The sequence below is a fragment of the Marmota monax genome, unplaced genomic scaffold (assembly GCF_021218885.2).
Source record: "Marmota monax isolate L192 unplaced genomic scaffold, Marmota_monax_Labrador192_F-V1.1 WCK01_AAM20220418_F8-fsc00026, whole genome shotgun sequence".
NCBI lineage: Eukaryota > Metazoa > Chordata > Mammalia > Rodentia > Sciuridae > Marmota > Marmota monax.
The window spans coordinates 10676183-10697500 of record NW_026693108.1 but is presented as its reverse complement, the minus strand read 5'-3'; the positions used below and the strand labels follow the sequence as shown (position 1 = coordinate 10697500).

General features: G+C 47.7%; 2 protein-coding genes across 9 annotated transcripts in view; one reads left to right on the top strand and one right to left on the bottom strand.

Annotated features, from left to right (window-relative positions):
- The window catches only part of Pcca (propionyl-CoA carboxylase subunit alpha), a 358388-nt gene extending 340487 nt beyond the window's left edge, over positions 1–17901 (top strand). The window contains exons 22-24 of one of the 3 annotated variants that reach the window (XM_046454816.2): positions 3822–3962; positions 15306–15383; positions 17566–17901. In XM_046454816.2, coding sequence (XP_046310772.1) covers positions 3822–3962; positions 15306–15383; positions 17566–17634 — 288 coding nt within the window. In that variant the 3' untranslated portion in view covers positions 17635–17901. The other 2 variants (XM_046454817.2, XM_046454818.2) reach the window with 2 other exon arrangements.
- A 1085-nt stretch (positions 17902–18986) lies between these two features.
- Ggact (gamma-glutamylamine cyclotransferase) overlaps positions 18987–21318 on the bottom strand; it is a 39821-nt gene continuing 37489 nt past the window's right edge. For all 6 annotated transcript variants that reach the window (XM_058582748.1, XM_058582746.1, XM_058582749.1 and 3 more), the window contains one exon: positions 18987–19972. In XM_058582748.1, coding sequence (XP_058438731.1) covers positions 19510–19959 — 450 coding nt within the window. In that variant the 5' untranslated portion in view covers positions 19960–19972 and the 3' untranslated portion in view covers positions 18987–19509. The remainder of the gene's footprint in view (positions 19973–21318) is intronic.

Below are 21318 nucleotides of genomic sequence, written 5' to 3'. Positions count from 1 at the left end.
GGGGCCACTACACCAGGATGTGGAGATAATTAATGTAAAAACTTGCAGTAAAGCTTCATTATTGGCTCTTGATTCTGTGTTGCCTGAGATGTCTAAGAGTTGACATGTAGAAACAAAAGCAGTTGATCAACTGTCCATACCCTAATTGTCATGGGAAGAATGACTTGGAAATGGAAACTGGAGTAGAGCCCACTTGAAGAGGAACAACACAGGAGGACCTCAAATCACAACTGAAAGTATGCAGACTGGGCATGTTCAACATGTGAGTGGTGTGACACAGCAGCACGCGGGGTCTGTAAGAGCACCAGCACCTCCAGAGGCCTGGAAACAAGAGCCTGCTTAAGAAGGTGTATACTAAATGGACACAGAATCCAGGGACGGCACTGTGTATGTGAATCGCAGGGTGAGGTTCTTGCTGTCTGGGGGTGCAGAGTTCAGGTGAGCTCTGCCACAATGGGGCATGCTCGTGGCAGGATATTTCCATTCACAAGTCAATTAGGAAACATTGTCGAGCTGGGGATATGGCTCAGTTGGTAGAGTGCTTGCCTCATGCACAAGGCCCTGGGTTCAATCCCCAGCACCACACACACACACACATACACACACACACACACCAGAAGCATCTATCTCTACCAAGCCGTGGCCCAGGGCCAGCTCCCACCTCCTCTAACCACACCTCACTGGGCCCAGCTCCTAGCCTTCTCCTTCGTCAGGTTCCATGTGCTCGTTTTAAAAACAATCCCAATGCCTTCCTTGTAATCGTCCCTCTCTTGTGGTTTTCTTCCTGAGCCTTTCATGTCTGCTATGGTTTCTTTTAGACTTTTGGGAGAATTCTCTTGTTAGACATGGTCCTACACTGTAGACACTGTAGAATTAATGGGCTTAGAGACCCAGGCTGGGGTCATTTTCCATAACTGGGTCATATATGCCATTTGCTCCCGTTATTGTCACTTATCGATTGAGGAGCCCATGCAGGCCAGACCCAGAGAGCACCGTTCCCTGTTCTAACTTACATGGTGAGGTGTTTGTTATTGAAGAGCTTTGTATCTATGTGGCGGTGGTTTGGGGACCAGCTCCCCAAAGCCAGCAGAGTGAAGTTCCGTCCATGATGAGGCCCCAGCTGACGCTTCCCCCTCCGCAGCAGCCCAGCTCCACCAACAGGCAGCTTCTCATCAAACAGACGCTACTGCGGACCCAGGCAGTGAGAACCGCTGTCTTCTGGGTCCTGCTTGGCCACCCTGTCAACGCGCCTGTAGAATGCTGGACTGCCCACCTGAAAATGTCTACAGTGGGGTCTGTCTGCTTCACAACAACAGCAACAAAAACATCTGAACTCTGCAGGGCAGTGTCGCACGCCACTCCTGGAATATTTAAATGTCCATCACTAAACTGAACTTGTATCCTGCCGTTGCTGAAGGGATACCTTCCTGAAATCTCTCAGCTAGTTGACTGCCCTGAGTCCCCAAAGAATCCCGAGACACCGATGGATATCAGTTTTGACTGTAATCTCTGGTATATGTTCTTAAATAACTTCTTTGTTGGGCATCAAAAGGCTTTTCTCATTCTCACTGGATGGGCCCGCATGTGCCCCATTTCAGCCCCATGGGGCATGGGCTCCTTGTACCCCACAGGGGCCTCCAGAGGCTGTTTTAAGACGGTGGGCTGGCTCGTGCAGGCACACTAACAGGGCCAGGACGACATCAAAGGTAATCTTAAGAGAACCTGCTCTCTGCCCCCCTTTGTATTCAGAAAGGCCATTTCTAAGCCAACCACGTGCACCAGAGTTTACTTTGTTGTTATTTTTTCGCTTGTGATTACAATAAGTCACTTATCCCCCAAACGGATTTAAGAACAATAAACAAATACAAAAGGAAAAGGAACATTTCACTGGTAACAAAGCCTGCCTCTGAAGGCGCTGAGCTTTGTGACTCTCACATCTCTTTCCAAGCCAAGCAGGAGTCCCACAGAGAAAGGAATCCAGAAGATACGAAAATTATAAAGAGAGTAAAAGGATCCAGTTTTAGTCAGGATCTGGTAATTTCTGGGGAGAAATAGGGCTAACTGCACTCTTAGCACTGGATCCCTACTAATGCTTATTTTGTGATATAGCTAAAATTAGTTCAGTTTATCTGTTGTGGTGGAAGTTCGTAAATGGCATTCTCCTCACTTTTCCTGAACTCACAATGAAAATTGAATTGGGCAAAAACCGACCTGTGTGCAGCATTGGAAGCTGAAGGGGCACCGTGCTGACCAGTCCCAGAGAAGGACACCCTAGGGCGCTGCCCGCAGAAAAGTAACTTCTGGTGGACTCCCACACCTTTCTCAATCCTGGATTTTCCCTTCCAAGGCAGAGGCAGATACTAACACTGTGCAATCTGGCCCAATTATATTCCCCCCTTTTCTCCCCCCCCCCATAGGTTTAATGAAGGACTTGGAGGTACAATTCATCGTTGATAAATAGTCCCTCTGCCCAGAATGTTTATTAGACTGACAGCAGCATGCACTCTCCTTGCTTTTTCCCTTGCCACTTATGACTCAGATGAATTTTAATAGGAGCAAAAAGCTTTTATTTGCACTGTAATTTCACTTAAGGATCATATCCTTCAGAAACTGGCAGATGCTTGTATGTCTTGATTGCAAAACACACACTCAGGAGTAAAGAAACATGCAAAAGATGTTATTATTCAACCTGTCACAGTGTCGCAATTCTACTCGGAACCTAGGCCATCAAAGCTCTTCATCGGGGCCCTCCCCTCTCCTTTTAAAGAGGCCCTGCAAAGAGCCTACTTGGAGGTCTCGCTGCCTCTGTACAGAATCCAAGGGCAAATTGGATTTCGTCTTGGCGTCGCTGCCATCATGGTGCCCACAGGAGGCCTCGGGTTGCAGCAGCTCTCCTCAAAGCGGGCTGCCCTGGTGCCGCTGCCGCTCGCCCCAGAGGTTTGGTTGGTGGGAGTCCAGAAGTCTTCAGTAGCTCTTCCTCCAGCCATTTCTTTTCCTTTCCGTTTGGATGAATCAAATCAAAACGGATTCCCAGAGATAGGATTTTTTCCTGTCTGGTAGAAATTCTCTATTAGAAATGTTGAGTGGGACTGGACCCACTTTAATGTGCCTCCTACAAGAGGGGCCCTGAAACCCTTGGCTGTGCACATTGTGTGTGGAAAGCCTTGATACTCTGCCCCCAGCTGGGAAGGTGTTCTCCCCATCCTGTCATGGCAGAAAGACTGCGGGATGTGCTTAAAAAGGCAAGCTGACTTTTTCAGTTGCCAATGTAACATTTTATGCCATTGGAAAAGATCTGAATTTTAAAGATTGTTCACCCAAAACAAACACTGAAACCCTTTGTCTTAACTTGTGGGTGCACACAGTGCAGCGGCTCTCTGGCGGGTGCGGGAGTCCTGCGACAGCGATCTGCTGCCATCTACTGATGTGAGCTCACAGCGTTGCCGCCTCAGTCCTCAGCTGACCCAGCCCACCAGTCTGCCTTTCTCAGCACAAGTTTGTAAGCCGTGAAGGGACACCGGCAGATCCATACTTTTGTCTTTGTGAAGTGTTAAGATGTTTTTCTCAGGACTCCAGGATGATTATTATGTATTGCTAATTAAGGAGTTGTTTTTGTTTCAAGAAATTTCTTAGATGGCTGACTGACAGTAAGAAAGTATAAGAAGATGATGTATTTGGGTGTTATATACAAGGAATTTAAGCATGTGACTTAAAGGATATTGGAATTTTCCTTTAAAAGCTAAATCCTGATTTTAAATGAGTGCTGCTTTGGAGGAAAAGTTCATCTTTTAAACTCCTTACTTTTTTTTCCCCCCCTTGAGTACAAGGTACGTGTTTTAACCAAACTCGCTGCAGAATTGAACAAGTTTATGCTGGAAAAAGTGGCTGAGGACACAAGCAGCATCCTGCGTTCCCCGATGCCTGGAGTGGTGGTGGCTGTCTCCGTCAAGCCAGGGGACATGGTAAGGGCCATGCCTATCCCAGAGGGTCCTGGTTGCTCAGAATTACTCTCCATGACGTCACAACCGTGGCTGTTTTTCCTTGCCTTAAATGACCCCCACAAAATAGCAAAGCAGACCTTGTGAATTCTCCATCTCCCTGTTTGAGGTTTGACTGACTTAGTGACACAGCTCTGAGCACCGCCCCTCCCCAGTGATCTGGAGCTACAGCAGAAAGAAGGCCAGGTTTATTCTCTTATTTCCCAAATTCAGTGTGTCGAGAAGATTTTACTTAGAATTGCTATTTACTTTCCAGCACTTGTGCTTAACATACCCTTGAAGAACTCATGTTAAGAAACAGTCTTCTGCTGGGGGACTTCCTGCATGACTTCTGAAATAAACGTCTAGTTGGGAAGGAGAGTTAAGGGCAGGTCAACCCTGTAATCTGTATGGTACCAGAATGCTTCCGTCATTTGGTAAACAAAATGTAGGATCGCAGTTTGAAGTTTTTCATCTTGGCCTGGTGACACTAAAGCATAGATCAAAGCCATATTAACATTCCCTCACATGTGCAGTCCCAAGACAGCTCGCCCTGGATGACCTGGTAGGATGTATGCATTTCTTAAAGTATAGACAGAAATCTCTATTGATTAGCAGAGAAAGTGAAATGAAAACCATTTAAGATGCAGCAGAAGGTTTCTAGAGGCACTTAAGTACTTGCATTTTTATTTATGTGCAGGAAAGTAGCAGCCAAACATGACAGACTGTCATGGATGATAAGGCGATTCCATTTTATACCTCAGTGAAGTCATTGGGGTTTACATCTTTTCCTGTCAAGATTATACTAAAATGCCTCCAGATTTCTTTATTAATACAGGGAAAATATCCTCTTAACATTGAGGAAAACTCACGGAGTTGGCACTGGCTTCTAGAAAAGTATCTACAGAAAAGGAATATTAATAAACGTGATGAGGTTCATTCAGGTGTTTTAGGTGCACAGCCTGAAATTGAGATGTGGTGTGGCAACAGCTGTACCTGATGATACGGAAATAGAGCCCCTAGCTTTCTGGAAAAGCATCGGAGGCGAAGTGGCTGTGAATTGCTGCCCGTTTTGAAAGCATGGCTATTCCTGGAAGAAAGCACTGGCTAGGACTGACCCCGAGGGTTAGGAAGTGGGAGAGGTGATCCATGGGAATTACACGTGTACAGGGCAGTGTTTGCCTGCGTTCTGCTTCCCCAGGAGCGGACACGGAGGACGGCTCCTGGCCTCCATGCTAACCATCGCACATGCACACGCTCCATTGGCGGAGGAACAGGGGGCTCTTCTAAGGACTCATGGCAGGCCAGCACACAGTGTGCAGGGTGTCTGTTCATTTTCCTTCTTAAAGTTTTTCTGGAAGCTGTAGAGTATATACACTGCCCGTCTGAGCTTGTCAGTCCTGATTGTGTGGCTTTAATTTGAAAATCATATTTGTGCTTTTTTTTTTTTTTTAAGTAATGTGTTTATCTTAAATCCTTACTTTTCTAACACCCGAGTCCAAGCCTAAGCCGAGAGGCAGGGCAGGGAGGAGGGGCGTGCCACCTGCCTGGAAGCAGAGGGACAGGAGGTCGGGGTTATGGTGCTGGCCCCCCATTTGCCCAGCTTGGGGCGGCTCAGCAGGCAGGAAGCAGGAGCTTGCTAGGCCAGGCCAGCACAGCCTTCTTGTTTAACAAGTGCTGTCTCCTGGCCTAGCTTTTCCACATACCAAAGGGGTTTAGCCTTCATACTTTCCATTTCCTGGTTAATAATTTAATGTGGGAAAGCAAGGCATTTGGTGGAAGGGAACAATGTGCTATTAGTGTTTGCTTCATTGGGGTGGCTCAGATACTGAAAGCATCCACCCATAGTTAAATGTGGGTACTGAGAATGGTTTAATTTGAGGACTCATTGTTAGAAACGGTGTCACTGTGGAGCAGTGAGGCCTATATGACGTGTCCCTTAAAGTCAGAGTTCGTGGAGGCCACCCAGGGAAGTGGCGCGTCATCTCCGCATCCTGCATCCTCTTCAGGAATGCCCTTTTCCCATGTGTGCCCACGCGGTCAGGTGGGCATACGCTTCCTTTTATTCCTCTCTTTGGGTCCTTGCAGAACTTCTTTTCATATTCTGTGCCATTGTATTGGGATAAAACAGTCTTTACCCTTGAGTTACTATTATGAGTGAAGAATGTCCCAAACCCCTAATACTGAAAACAATGAGGGTGAAAAATTCAGCTCTTAAAGCAACTTCTATAGTTAAATTCTGTCTTGTGTAATTAAAACATAAGAAACTTTACTTGGACCAAAAGCATAGCACTTACTCCATTAGGCCATTATAAGAAAATACTACTTGTAGCTTTTAAGTTTTGTTGATTCAAATTATTTTAACCCTGCAGGGCACATTAGGTCTTTCTCAGAATATAACAAAAGCTGAGCAGGTTTCCACTCTGGTCAGTACGAAGATGATGCAATCAGTTACTCTGTGTGTTTTCAGGGGAATCAGGGACACAATACCAACCAAGGGCCTGCGAGCATTCCGTTTTACTCTGAAACATTATTTGTAATTTAACTTCCAGCAATCTATCATTTTTATGTGACCATTAGCAAAACTTGACACATATAGAATGGTGGGTCAGCAATAAGTTCTGCAAAAGTGACATAAACCATAAATGACGAATCTGTTTTGTGAAATGACCAATTGAGCAGTTTAAAAACCTTAGGAAGAAGAAACTTGGGCTGGCTGCTTGGACTTGAGATGCACCCAGACGTCTTGGTGTGTGGGGCCAGAGCCCGTGTTCCAGACATTCTTTCCGGGTTTGCATGGCAAAAGCACCTGATATTTTCAATCTCTGTGATTCACTATTTAACATTCAGTATGGCAGCAAAATCATTTTTACATGATTATTAAATTGGTTTTTCTTGACTATGGGGGCAGGAGATTTTAGGACAGTAAAATGCATAAAAGCAAACAAACCACAAAGTAGGACTATGATTATTAAAGTCATGATTCACAAATTTAAATCTGAAAATGATAGAATGACTTTTTTATGCCTTTTCTATATACTTTCTGAAAATGTTTTTACAGTGACATTTCATTTTGAAAAATACCTCTTTTTCATACAACACTATCATTTTAAAATATATATATCTTATATGCATGTATCATAAACTGAGAACACTTAATGTAATCAAAGTTAGCATTTTTTATAAATGTTTTAATTTTAATTTTAATTTTTTCTTTTTTAAGAAAGAGTGAGAGAGACAGAGAGAGAGAGAATTTTAATATTTATTTTTTAGTTTTCGGCGGACACAACATCTTTGTTTGTATGTGGTGCTGAGGATCGAACCCAGGCCGCACGCATGTCAGGCGAGCGCGCTACCGCTTGAGCCACATCCCCAGCCCCATGTTTTAATTTTTAAACTTGTGATATTCTTGAACAAAAATTTTCTTTCAGAATGAAGGCAGAATACACTTTTCCCATATGCTAACATTCGATGTACAGTTGCTACATTTATTGCATGATTTTTTTTTAAATTTTTTTTTTTTTTATTGTTGGCTGTTCAAAACATTACATAGTTCTTGATATATCATATTTCACAATTTGATTCAAGTGGGTTATGAGCTCCCATTTTTACCCCATATACAGATTGCAGAATCACATCAGTTACACATCCATTGATTTACATATTGCCATACTAGTGTCTGTTGTATTCTGCTGCCTTTTCTATCCTCTACTATAATTTTTTTTTTTAAAGATAGAGTGAGAGAGGGAGGGAGAGAGAGAGAGAGAGAGAGAATTTTTAATATTTATTTTTTATTTCTCGGCGGACACAACATCTTTGTTTGTATGTGGTGCTGAGGATCGAACCCAGGCCGCACGCATGCCAGGCGAGCGCGCTACCGCTTGAGCCACATCCCCAGCCCCTATTGCATGATTTTTATTTTGACTTTGAAGTGTAAAATAAAGCCATTCTGAGCACATTTGTATTGATATCAGGAAAAAAAAAAAAGAAAGAGAGCCAGCCCACTCGATATTTTAACTGCATTTAGTTAAGACTCTTCTGAGTTATGCTTGGGTTCTGCAGAAATCTCATATTTGCATTAGAGATATTCATCTTATTTAATGCATCAGAAAATTAAATGAGGCACAGCACATAAGAAGGCTGCATAGCTCATTTACATTTCTGTCTTCCTTAGTTGGTGACATTTGTTTGTGAATCCAGGTAAAATAATAGAGAAGCATTTAGTACCTGTTGCTGATTTTCATGACACTTAGCCCTGTTCCTGATAGAAAGACAGACTTTGGGATATTTTTGTGAGGCTGAGATGAGGAAGATCCCCTTTGTTTTGAGACTGACATTGAGCAGAAGGGCAATTAGGGATTTGGGATTGTTGCTCTCGAGAACAATGCCTTGGGCAAAAAATGGCATCCTCTGTACAGTGCAAACACTGCGGGATCATTAGTAGAACCACCCAGATTTCTCCCTGGCTCTTTCTCCTTGCATGTGTCCCTTCCAGGGGGGGTTCCCAGGCACATAGGTAACCACAAACCACAAGGCGCAGGGGCCCCACTGCACAGCCTGATGGACCACCTTCCCTTTGTCTCCAAAGCTCCTCCTTCAATAGAGCTTCAGGCTGACCTTGGGGAGTAGCAGGCAGATTTGGAAAACCTTTACTTTTCCTATCTTGAAGAAAGGCCATAGTTGTGAGGTATCTGGGTGAGAAGGGTTGGGTGGGGCCTGCTGGTGGGTGTGCCCATGCCACCAGCCTGGGTGCCTTGTCAGCCAGGAGCAGTGGTTGCATCTTTCTGTGGCAGAGGAGCGAGCCAGGCCGTTGGACAGATTTTTCAGTTTCTGGATACCTTGATTTAGAATTAGAAAATGATGGCAATAATTACATGTACATATTTCATAGCAGTAGTTACTGAAGCAGTTTATTTGGGAACATGCCAGCTTTGCACCTAAACCTCAGATTGTATTCCACAGCACGTACGAGGAGATTCCTGTGTTCATTAACATTTTAAACCCTTAAATCATGGAATATTACGAACGTACAGAAGGTTATGGAGAGCAGTCTCACAGTCACCAGTATGCTCTCTGTTCACCTTTACAATATTTGCTTCAGATTTTACATAGCAATAAATATTACACATGCCATGAGCTTGCCCTGTGGTCTCTCTAGTGGGGTTCCTGCCCTGTCTTCTTCAGAGGTGACAACTTTCCTGGTCTTGGCCATTTAATCTCTTCCAGGTAACGTATATTTTTTAAATCTGAGGGGTAGTTTTTTTTTGTTGGCAACAATTTGGCAGTTTTTACAATTTAACTTAATGATAATTATCAATATGAGATCAAAATATCCCGATGGATCAATCAGCAAATTAAATACTGTAGGACAGTCTACTGCAAGCCCAGGAATGCTCTCTCCTGGGACGAGAGGCATGTTGTATTTGTTTTAAACATCACTGAACATGATGGTTCTCAGCTTTAGACAGATTCAAAATATCTTTTCTCAGTCTTCCACAAATGTAAAAAAATCACAATTTTACTGAGTCCTCTACCATGGCCTACTCCACAGAGGTATAGGTATCTTAAGGTATCTTATAGGTACCTTAAGGCATTTTTGTAACTATATAGGTTTTGGCTCTGGTTTTGAGTTAAGTTAGAAGGCAGTAGGGAGTAATATTTTTCTTTATTTTAAGGAATTTTGTGAAACCTGAGACTTATTTTGTACTGGTCACAATCCGCCCTCCTTTCCTGGTCTCCTGTCTCCCACTGCACGGTTCCAGGGAGTCCTAGGTGGGGGACCCCAACCCACGACCTCCAATCCTGAGCCAGCAACCAAGCCATACATGTTACCTCGCCCCTCAGCAAGTCCCAGGAGGCCTGCAGCTCCTCCGCCAGGGGCTTGGGACACTTCTCTGTGTGTCTCCTTTCCTCATAATTTGATGATGGTTCCACCTGGCTTAAATGCTTCAGCCTCCTGGGGTTCCCCCGCCCCCACCAGGGCACACTTTACATGAAGATACTGGGAAAGTACACACTGCTCCCGCAGGAGCCATGAGGGCACACGTAGCAGCTATCTCAGCGGCTCAGAAAGAGGAAGCTGGAATCACCAGAGTCCAGCCTGCCTTTTAGCCAAGTCTGCAGTCAGGGCCCTAGACACACTGCACTGGGCACCTGTCCTACATGGCACAGCCTTTGAAGGGGCATTGAGGGGTGTTCGCCTGTGCGGAGTAGTGGCAGGGTTGACACTGATCCCCAGTTTTCGGGGGGCTGAAGGGGAGACTGCGGCAGGCCAGTAAGCCCTCCAAGCCTTCTGTCTCATTTGGCAGACAAACACAGAAGGGAGGACAACAAAAGAAGGCTCCTTCTCCCATAAAAATGCATCCTCCCCCTCCTTTCTCCCTCCAAAAGGGGACTGATTTTTTCAGCTGCACACGGCGATTTGGTGCTCAGTCTTGCAGGGAAACAGTTGCTGTCTGAAGAGGCAGGAAACAGTTTTCTTTTAATTGCCGAAATCATTCGGAAGTGCTTCATGCCCCGCTTCTATACAGCAGATGCTGTGCATTAATTGGCCTGCGTAGAAGTGACCCAGGGTTCCTTGCAGCGGGCCCAATTTTAGGCAGAGGGTTTAAATAGCTTATTTATTATTTTGTATAATCTGGCGTACATTATGTGCTCACGCACGTGTCGTGTTTCATGGTCTGCAGTTTCTAATGTCATGTGGGTTTCAAAACCTGTGTTTCTCGGGTAATGTAGTAGCAGCAGGTAAGCTCAAAATACCATCCATCAGGAGCTAATTTTTTTATCCAGATACTCCAATGACTGATGAACCTGTCTTTTGTGTGAATGTTGAGCACAGTAGAAGGCCATATGCCACTGGCACGGTTTCCTCTGCATTCTTTACAGTTGCTAGAGAGTGGGCTTCCAAGGGGGAACAAACTCGACGCCATTGGCGTCGTCTCTCCTATATTGAAATGACAGCACCTTAAAGCAGCCCTGGGTTTGATTGACAAAAGGGGGTAGGGGCCATCTTAAAGGAAATCTGACTCCCATAATGATTTTCTTTATCAGAGATATGGCTGCACACTCTTAATAGGGAACCTTGTTTTGTTCCTCCCCGTCTGTTGCAAGCAGACCTCAGCCCATTAGAAGGGCCTCCCTTGTGTGGGAAGCCACAGCTGTTACTGTAAATCTCATCCAGTCACTGTATCACCCCCATTTTGTGGCTCTGAAGGATGAAATTGAGAAATGGAATACTGTGCAGTCATCCTTCACGTCTCCAATTTGAGGCCTCTGCCATCATTTTCATGCTTTTATTCCAAATCAAATAACATTAGTGGGCGACACCCGATTCTGATCAATATCTGGTCGCAAGTGCAGCTTTCAAGCCTCTGCTTTTGGGGTCCTCCTTTTATGTTTGGTGGAGATCCCCCCCTCTCTTTCCTCTCCTGCACCTCCTTTGAGCTTCCTGAGGGGCGATGGCAGTTCGCGGTCTGAAGGATACACGTTGCCAAATGTGTCCCAGTCCCTGCGTGTTTTCCGAAAGAGGCCACGTGCGCGGGGAGGTTCTGTCTTTTAATCTTTGTGGAAGGAGTGAAGGGGACTTGGTAGAAGGAGATTGGGGGCTTTAATCAGAAACAAGATGTGGCTTACATCATTAGCACAACAAAGCATACTATAAGCTTCAAGATAAAAGTCTCTGGGGAAAGAGTCCTCTGAAAATAAATGGAACTTGATAGATTTCCATATCATTTATAACTTCCCTTAATTACACTTGGAAGACTTGCCAGTAAAACTGGAAAATTGGCAGCCTCTATCCATTAGAGTCATTTTGCCGACCATGGCAAGCAGCTGGCTTTACTGGATTTTATTTCCCATCACTCACAATTAATCATCAGCTGGAGATGTCTGAAACTCTTCAGCACAGAGCGATGCTGGGTGACGTGCAGGCCCCTAAACATGCGAAAATCTGCTGAGTAAATGGGCCGAGTTCTCTCTCCAGCCTACTCATTGGGGGCAAGGCTGGCTCCCGCTTAATGAGTGCCGCTCTGATAATCGGATGCGAATGTGAACCTTGACCCCGTGTCAGGGGAGAGGACGCAATAAGCCGGATGAAAGATATAGGATTCGGGCCTCCAAACTTTGCACCAATTAGACAGGGAGCGGAGAAATACATCAGGCGGGCTGGGCTCATCAGAAAGACTTTCCAGGCTTGTGACCATTTAGTAAGCCCAACACTGGAGACATCCTGTCACAATCATTAAGTCTTTATCAGATGATTCACAAAAGTGTTGGAGAAGCGTGCGCACATGCTGCAGGAGCGGGGCCTGCCATGCACACTGCCTGCCCGAGCCTGCAGGCCCCGGTGAGCCCAGCCAATGCCCAGCTCCCCAGGCCCTCAGGGCAGGCCCCAAGGTGCTGCCTCCACGGGCCCCTGCCCAGCCCCGTGCGCTGGGATGTGTGGTGTGCTCTTGTGGGACAGTGTGGGCCACGAGCCCCAGGGCCCCAGATGAGAGCAGGGTCTCACCAGAGCCCAGAGATGCTGCTTAGGGGGGCCTGGGCCTGGCTCCAGTCCACCCAGACCCTGAGCACACCGCCCAGGGACAGCCGCTGCCCAGAGGCTGGCCGCCGTGGTTTGGTTCCACTGCATTCTCCGATGTGCAGTCTGCACTGTGTTTCCCCGACTGGATTTTTGGAGGATGAAATATGTTGAAATTAGATGAAGCCCATGTGTGGACATGTGTGTTTGTGAACGTGTGTGTGCATGTGTGGAATGATGCTCTGGGACAACGCTGCGGGGGGGTATCAGGGACTGATTTCTAAGAGCTGCCTCTTAGGCATGGGTGAGAGCAAACACTTTATAAAACAGATAAAGCCGAGGGGAGATGCGGTGACTCGGGTTTTCATTTGAAGGTAAATCATGAGGTAAGTATGGCCACAGACACAGGGAGAGGACCTGGGGCCATGGAGAGCCCTGGTCACACTGTGTACTTCAGTGCTGCGCTGGTCGGGCTGAAGACAGGATTCCTTTGTATCAGGACGTACTCTCTCTGGTGTGTGTGTGTGTATGTCTCCTTTTTTTTTTTTCCATGCAGCACTGGGGGTCCGACCCAAGGCCCCGAGCATGCCAGGTGAGCACTGTACACTGAGCAGCACCCCTAGAGCCTCTTGACTTCTTTTAATCACCAGAGTTTCACAGTCAGAGGGACTTGTAATTTTGGGATTTCCCACTTCTGATTGTCTCTGGCTACATCAGAGTCTTTGGACTTCTGCTTAATGATTTGGGACCTAGCCCTTGCAGTCACCTCTTCGCAAATGGTCCATGTTTATAAGCACCCCAGCTAGCCAGGGCCAATGGCCAATGAGAAGTAATGGCAGAGCTCCATAACTCGTTGTCCACCCCCTGTGCCCAGGCTGTAGCAGGGCCTGGAGGGCAGTTGTGGCTTGGCCTAACTGGCCAAACTGGCATGTTTGCTATGGGAATTATTGTCAGGCTGGCCTTTGCCCCTTGGCATGACCACTGTCTCCCGTGCAGGCTTCATTTCTTACTCTTATTTGCAGATCTGTTTAGGGAAGCAGCAGGGGCTCCCTGACTGCCTAGCAGACCCTAGCAATGGGATGAGTGGGGACAGGTAGTAGCAGGGGTACAGCTGCTGGCAGAGGACTGAGGCTGTGCCCACCCACCCAAGCTGAGGGGCAGGGGTGGACAGGGCTCCAAGCCAGCTCTGGGCTCTAATATCCATGGAGGAAGACAGAGTGGGTGGGCTTGTGGGAGGCCAGCACACAAGTACCCGTGGCAGGGACTTGTCCATCTGCAAAGGGAGTAGTGACCGGAGCCCAGAGGTGGAGATTGAATCATAATTTTTGGACAGAATTTCCATGGTGTTCTGTTGCAACTCGGACCCACTTCCAAGGAAGCCACCTGCCCCTGTGACCTGGGTGCCCAGTCTTTGGGTCAGGGTAGTAGAGTCCTGTTGCTGGCTCTGTCTGGGAGGCCGTGGGCTGGGCTACTTCATGGACCTGCCCTTCTCTCTTTCTTGGTCTCTGCCTTCCTCTGAAGAGAGAAAAAGGACTAAATGGTGTTGGGGGGGGCGGGGTGACTGTCCCAGGGGCATGTGCATTGCCGAGGTACTGCCCTCCCTGTCCCCCTGAGCATTGTTCTGCCCCGGGTATGGAATGCAGATGCCAGGTGAGGTGAATCTGCAGTGACAGCGAGCACTGTGCGCTCGGCAGCATGGCGTCTCCTCCGTGCCAGCTCCGGAGCTTTGGCATCCCCTCTCTTCCTATATTTCTGTGCCAGGAAAAAACAGCCCACCACCTGAACAGCAGAGGAAAGAATACCCAGAGCTCAGGCTCCCGGCACTGCCAGTGAGACAGCTTGCGCCCCACAGGGGGCCGGGAGGGGACTTGGAGATCACTTGGGGATTGCAGGAAAGAACATTCTCTAGGCACTTGTGCAGCACTGGCCAAGCACAGCCCCAGTGCCCACCAGCACCCCGCAGAGCCCTGGTCCTGCCATTTCAAAGACCCAGAGCCCCTTTCCATAAAGCTAAGAAAAATCTGGCCTAGCTCGTGGGGGCTTGCCTGTCAAGACCAGAGAAAAGTGAATAAACAGAGTGGCTTTTAGTCTGCAATTCCTGGGTTGAAGCCCCTGGCTTCACCCCACTGGGTTTAAACCGGGCTCAGCCAGGATTTCCCTCATGATAAGGCAGACGTCGGAACCCAGGAAGCCTGAGCAGGGGCCTGTGAACCCAGCTGCAGGCGTTGTCCAGGTGGGGGAAGTGCCTTCGTCAGGAGGGGTGTCTGCAGGGGAAGGTGCCATCCTCGTGGCCTGATGCTCCCCAGCACCATCAGCAGAGATGTGCCCATTTTGGTAATGGTTGCACGAGCTAAACTCACACATGGTATGACCCTGTAAAGGAGCAGCTGTCACTGTCACCATAATCAATGTTAGAACAATATTATCCAGTTTCGAAACCCTGCACCTGACCGCACTTACTTTTGTGTCCCCCAGCCCCAGAAAAACCTTCAGTCTTTCAGTTTTGGGAAATTTGCCTATTCTGGACATTTTAGGAAAGTAGAAAATATTCCAATTTTGCACCTAAATTTAAAGGTCCCCAGGGGAGCCCCCATAAGCAATACTCCATTTTTTTCTAATGAGGACTTGTTGATAGAAGGAATGGCCTTTCACTACCGTCCCCTAAAGATGAACTTGGAATGGGAATGTTAGAGGTCATTCATATATTTCAGTACGTTTGACCAAGAATTCCTTAGTGATTTCATTCTTGGATGTTACTGCAAAGTTAGAGTGCTTTTAAAACTTCAGCTTACTCTTCTTTCATTTTCTAGGTATCAGAAGGGCAGGAAATTTGTGTGATTGAAGCCATGAAAATGCAGAACAGTATGGCGGCCGGGAAGACTGGCAAGGTATGTTCCCACCAGTCCACACCAGCCTTATGACCAGAGGAGAACTTCCACCTTTGCGTCATGGATGGTTTGCCCCGCTAGGGACTGCAGAGGTGATCTTTCTCTTCCCTGGGGAAGATGTTAAGATCCAGGAGCTCTTTGCTCTGCATTGATGCATCCCTGTCTCACAGAGTGGGTTCCAGAAAGTCTGGAAGTCTGTATTATGTTCAGATAGTTAAAGAACAATTGTTCTTCACCTTAATGTCTTTCAAATTAAGGGGTCTTTAATTTTTAATGTTTACATCTGTCTTGGAGGCAGTTAGTTATCTGAGACTTAGGTGACACAGCAGGAAACGGTTTTACAGATTGCAAAAATTAATGTAACTCTTCAAGATGATTTTTCCATGAAGAGAACAATTCAGTTGTAGATCATGAGGATCCGCTGCCCTTGCACACACGTGGACCTTAATGATTCAGGGAGAAAAGGAGGTGTGACAGTACTGAAATTTGTTAAGAGTGAAACTTTTTGAGTGTATTTTTTCTTTGAGGAAAACAAAAAGCCTGTGAAGCAATCATTTCACTTTCTTCCCAGGACTCAGGGGATGCCATTAATGGAAAATGACCCTTTTCTGAAGGGTGTCTGGTTTGGTAGTGTCTGCACAGCGGAGCATGATCGGTGTGAGAACAGCAGCAAAGGCTGGCTGTGGCCTGCACTGTGGCCACACCGTGGGGACTTTGGGTGTAAAGAGAGATCCATCAGTTCACGACCAGGTTTACATCAGAGAGATACACAGCCTCTGTCTGTCACTCCAGAAGTCAAAGGGACTGATTCTCAGAGAAGGACAAGGGGATCCCTGTAGCTCCCAGCAGGTAGAGCAGAGGTCCCCATGCACACTGGCCAGCCCTGAGCTGGCTGCCAGGCTGGAGCAGGTACAGGTGGCCCCACCTTGTCAGGGAGGTTTGGCAGAGTAGGAGGGCATGATTTGTGGTGTTTCAGGAATCCTTTCAAAATTTTGATGACATTTTAAAAAGTGGACAAGAAAATGTAGGTTTCTGTTCACATAAAAACTATTCTTTGGGCTTATTTAACATTTCATCTGTGATGATTTGTGGGGGATCAAGAAGAGTGTCAGCTGCAGGCTGAGGGTCCCCATGTGGCTGGGCTGAGCGTGGCCTCGCTTCCTGCAGCAGTGTGAAGCCCCATTGCATGTCTTTGGATTTCCTCATGGAGCAGTCTCAAAGGAGGCAGAACCCTTTGCCCTCAGCAGCCCAGAGCTGCTTCTCAGGGGCTGCTGGGTGTGAGCGAATTCTGTGCTTTGGCCCATCCCCTGCAAGCTGGAGTCCCTCTGCTCATTCCACGTACCACCCCCCCTCCCCTGGGCCGAGAGAGCCATATTTCCTCCTAGAGAAAAGGTTCACAGTGGACAGGGTCTCTAGTGACTGTAAAACATCACGACACATAATCAGAGGAGACATCAGGATTGTCATTTAGGCACTTCAGTCCAAATGGCATCTGCTGAGAGGGCTTTGGAATATTCCTGCACGGGTTCACATCCTTCTTAAAAACTCAGCTCTAGTTTGAGATAAAACAGCCTGGCTGGACTCTCACCACGAATGGCGGGGACAGCGGCCAGCGCACCACCCCAGACGTCACTGGCATTCTGGGTGTCTGCCTACGGCCGGTGCTGCCAGTCAGCACAAACCCACGTGCACTTTCACACCCAAGTGGCTGCCTCCAGGGAGGCACGGGACCGTCTCCACACACTCTGGCCCCTCCCTGCTCATTTTAAATCTGAACACAGATTTGGCGAGCACAACTTGATGACACTGAGGAGAAACGGGCAGAATGAGAGGGCATAGTCCCACGTTCCATCATGCCACCAAGGGCAGGCCTCGAGGCTCCTGAAGGTCGCATTTCTCGTCACATGGGGCGCTGAGATTGGCTGGGGAGCTTCTCCTTTGCATCAGCATCTATTTGGACTGTGTGTGTGTGTGTGTGTGTGTACACATATAGACGTTCTTTGCACCTCTTCTGTCCTTGTCAGCCCAGAGGGAGAGGTGAGGGACATCCTAAGGATCTTCAGGATGCCCCCAGGCCAGAGCTCCCTGGCCCAAAAGTCAGTTCCCTCCAGAGAAGGAGTAGGGGGTTGCTGCCTTCGGACTGGAGCTTATGACTCTTCTCCCCCCATTTTTTGAATTCCAGGTGAAGTTGGTGCACTGTAAAGCTGGAGACACAGTCGGAGAAGGGGATCTGCTCGTGGAGCTGGAATGAAGTATTTATAGCCTTTCAGGCATCACCCGACTTAGCCATTTGTATTATTCTCTCACACTCGATTTCGTCAAGTGTTTCACGGGAACACTTCTGTGCAGCCGGATCTACATCTCGTATTTATTCCACAGAAGAGTCAAAACCAACATTCTGCCAAAAAAATCACCAATGGAAATTTGTATTGATATAAACAATTATACATATGATTTGTACTTCTGTGAGATTTCCTAGTGTCAAAATTAAATCAATAAAACGAAGCATTTGTCTAAATATTAGTTTGCCCTTTTTTTCGAATGAAGACAATGTACACATAAGCGACAGGCTGTGCCAGTTGACGTAACACTAGCATTCATTGTGATCCCTTTTAGAAATGTGGATTCCAGTTCTCTGCCTCCAGTTCTAGTAAATCAGCATTTGCCATCTTACAATCTGATCACCTTCCTTCTTCCGTAATTGAAGACTAACTCCTGGGGCTGATTATCCGACTTCCTAAGGACGAGGTGGCCAGGATGACTTCTCAAAACCCCTTCCTGCTGTGATTCTATGCAGGCGCCGTGCTGGATGGCCGAGTCCTAGGAGGTGACTTTGGGGCCCCCTGGCTGAGCTGGGCGCACTGTCCAGGTCCCGTCCCCACTGGGCCCTCGGGCCGTCTCACCCGAGCTCCTCAGCTGACACCCAGCCTTGCCTTTTGTGTTTTGTGAAGCCAGTTTCCAGTTAAGAAAAAAGAGGCTAAAAATAATGATCATGTTTTTGTGCCAGATGTAGTTACAGACCCAGTCTACCATTAAGTTGAAGGGTGAGTGAGCTCCCCAGCCAGAACGAGGCCACTGAGGAGCAGCAGCTGCATTTCCATTTGTTCTGAGTTCTTGGAATCCACCGCAGACTTTGCTGGTGAGCAGAAGAGAGCCGAGCAGCAGAGCTGCTCGCCGACGTGAAGCCCGCTGACAGACCATCAGATGGAGGGGGCAGTAATTGGTACTTGGTGCCTTGCTAACATTATTTTAAGTGCTGTTGTATTTGGAAGCTAAGCCTTCTGTCAGGCCTGAAGAACAAATTGCTAATGTGTTGGTTCTTCTCGAAAGGCCCACCCCCAAGTCCTGTGCCTTCAGGAGGTGTGGCGGGCTGGCTGCAGGGGTCTGGGTGCAGATGAACCTCCATGTGAAACCTGGGTGCTCACCCGCATATGCCGGCAAGTGGGTGTTCATTATTTTGCTAGATTCAAATAAATCTATTTAAAAAGAGTCAAACAAACACCAACACCTTTATATTTTAATTCCCAAAACATCTTGTTGAATTTTAAGCGCTATCTTCAGTAGTCTGTGTGTGTTCTCATAATTATGAAGAATGAGGCTATATTTCCAGTACAGCATGCTTTTCTTTATTTTTTTTATTATTATATTGAACCACCCAAAATAAGTATTTACTCAGATTTCCTTTATTGGTGCTACAGGCTAGAATCAATTCAGCCAGCTGCCAACCTGACGGCAGCCATCTTTCCGGTCACTGAGGACATCATCATCAGAAGACAGCAGAGTGGAGGGAAGCAGGAGAGCATATGAGTTCTCCAGGTGCACTCAGGGGAATTCAGATCCAGAGGCTTCCTCCTCTAGTACATTCAGAAGCCCATGAGGCCCTTAAAGCAGCAAGCAATGAGGTGGTACTGGGTGGAAAGATTCAGGGGTATGATCTTGCTGTTGGGATGTCAAAATTATTTGCAAAATCGATTCCACTAAAAGACAGATTGGCTTCTTTTTTCCCAATTGAGTTTTGCAAATGTCTGTTGAAAAGGGCACCAGTCTGCTGTAGCATTCAGGTACAGACTGAGCTGAGGTCTCCCAGCAGAGTGCCCTCTCCTCACCGTGGCCCCACCGGCCCTTCTCACCTGTTTTCTCGTGGGTTGTAGCGCAGCCCATGGGGTCCCTCCGAGTCATAGCTCTCGTGGTAGGGGAGGTGGACCCACTCGGGCGGGTAGGTGGCCGTGCTGTACAAAAAGCACTGCACGCTGTCCCCCGGGAAGCCCTCGCCCTCCCACGTAAGCACCTCCACCTGCACCTTGGTGCGCTGGTACATGTCAGGGCAGCCTTCAAAGTCATCAAGGAAGCACAGCATGTGCTCGTCCACCCTGTAGATCTCGCCCAGCACAGAGTGGCCCCTGCCCGGGAGGTGGAGCAACCAGGGGATGCTGTGTTCACCAGCAATCACCAGGGGGTAAGGCTTGGCTGTGCGTCCTCGACCCTGGAAGGCTGCAAAGCCATTGGCGCAGTCCAGCAAGACTTTGTGGTTGGGCTGGCCTTGCTTCAGGGTGCCGTACACGAAGACAAGGGCCATCTGTCTGCAGGGGCTGCAGGAGAGAGGGTGCAGGCACGTCATGAAGTGGGAAGAACTGCCACCCCCGTGTGTGGGGTGCAAACTGTGTGGAAAGCGCCAGAGAGAATGTCCAGCAGGCATTGTTGGCTGGCATTCCCTCAGGGCCACTCCACGGTGCTGACCATAGACACACTGAGGATTGTGACAGCTCCCAAACTTACTACCCGCCCCCCGCCTCCATTCCTTCTCTCCCTCAGTGGGGAGTGGTCCCAGGGCCTATGTACACTAGGCACGCAGTCTGCCACTGAGCTACATCCTTAGCTCTTTTAATTTCTTTTTAAATATTTGAGATGGGGGGTCTCCCTAAGTTGTCCAGGCTGGCCTTGAACTTGTGATTCTCCTGCCCCAGACTCCCACGTAGCAGGATTACAGGTCTGCACCACTGCACTGGCTCCAATCAAACTTTCTTAATGGACATGAATTGGAAATTCTTACAATTTTCACATGTCATGAAAGATTTTGATTTTTTTTCAGCCATTTAAAAGTGTACAAGCTATTCTTAGCTTGCGGGCCTTTTGAAGTAGTGCCAGGTCAGACCTGTAGTCTGCCAACCCTTGGTCTGGAGAAGAGGCAAACTGTTTGTGATTTCAACAATCTTTCATGCATTTGAGAGAACATTTTGGTAGCCCTGATTTTCACTTTGGGACCTGTTGGCCCCCAGAGCTAAGCTCAAAGCCACAAGACGCCAGTCTGCTCTAACAGGAAGATGGGGCATGCTAGATACCTCTGTGCCACCTGGCAGACTGACCCCTCCCCAGAGCCGCCCTGCACAGCCCACCCAGGTCTCCTGGCTCAGGCAGCCAAACAAGCTCAGGGGGAGCCACAGAGTCAGCATGCAACAGGGGACCTACTTCCTGAGCTGCCCACTGAGTGCCAGCAGCCTACCAGGCATCACCTGAAAGAGGCCAACCTCTCTCAGGACCACAGGCCTGACCTGTTGATACCACAAACCTCCTCACACCCACACCTCACTGGCCCATCCCCCCCAGTGGGAGAGCTTCAAGGCCAGAGGACACTTGACAGGGCCCCAGCAGTGACCCTGCTCTTGACTACCATGTGGTGGGCACTGTGGTCCCAGGAAACGCCAGGCACCTTTACAGCTGCTCTCTTGGAGAAAGCAGCCCTTTCAAGACACACTTGTCCGTCCAGTGGGGAACAGCCTGGTTTCGGCCAAAGCCTTGTAGAACTTCCAGTTTCTTAAGCCACTAATTTTCAATCTTTTTAAAAGGACTTTTAAATTGGCACAATAAATATTTGTTATAGAAACATTAGGAATAATCATAAGCAAACATATATGTAAAACAGTCCCCCGAATCCAGC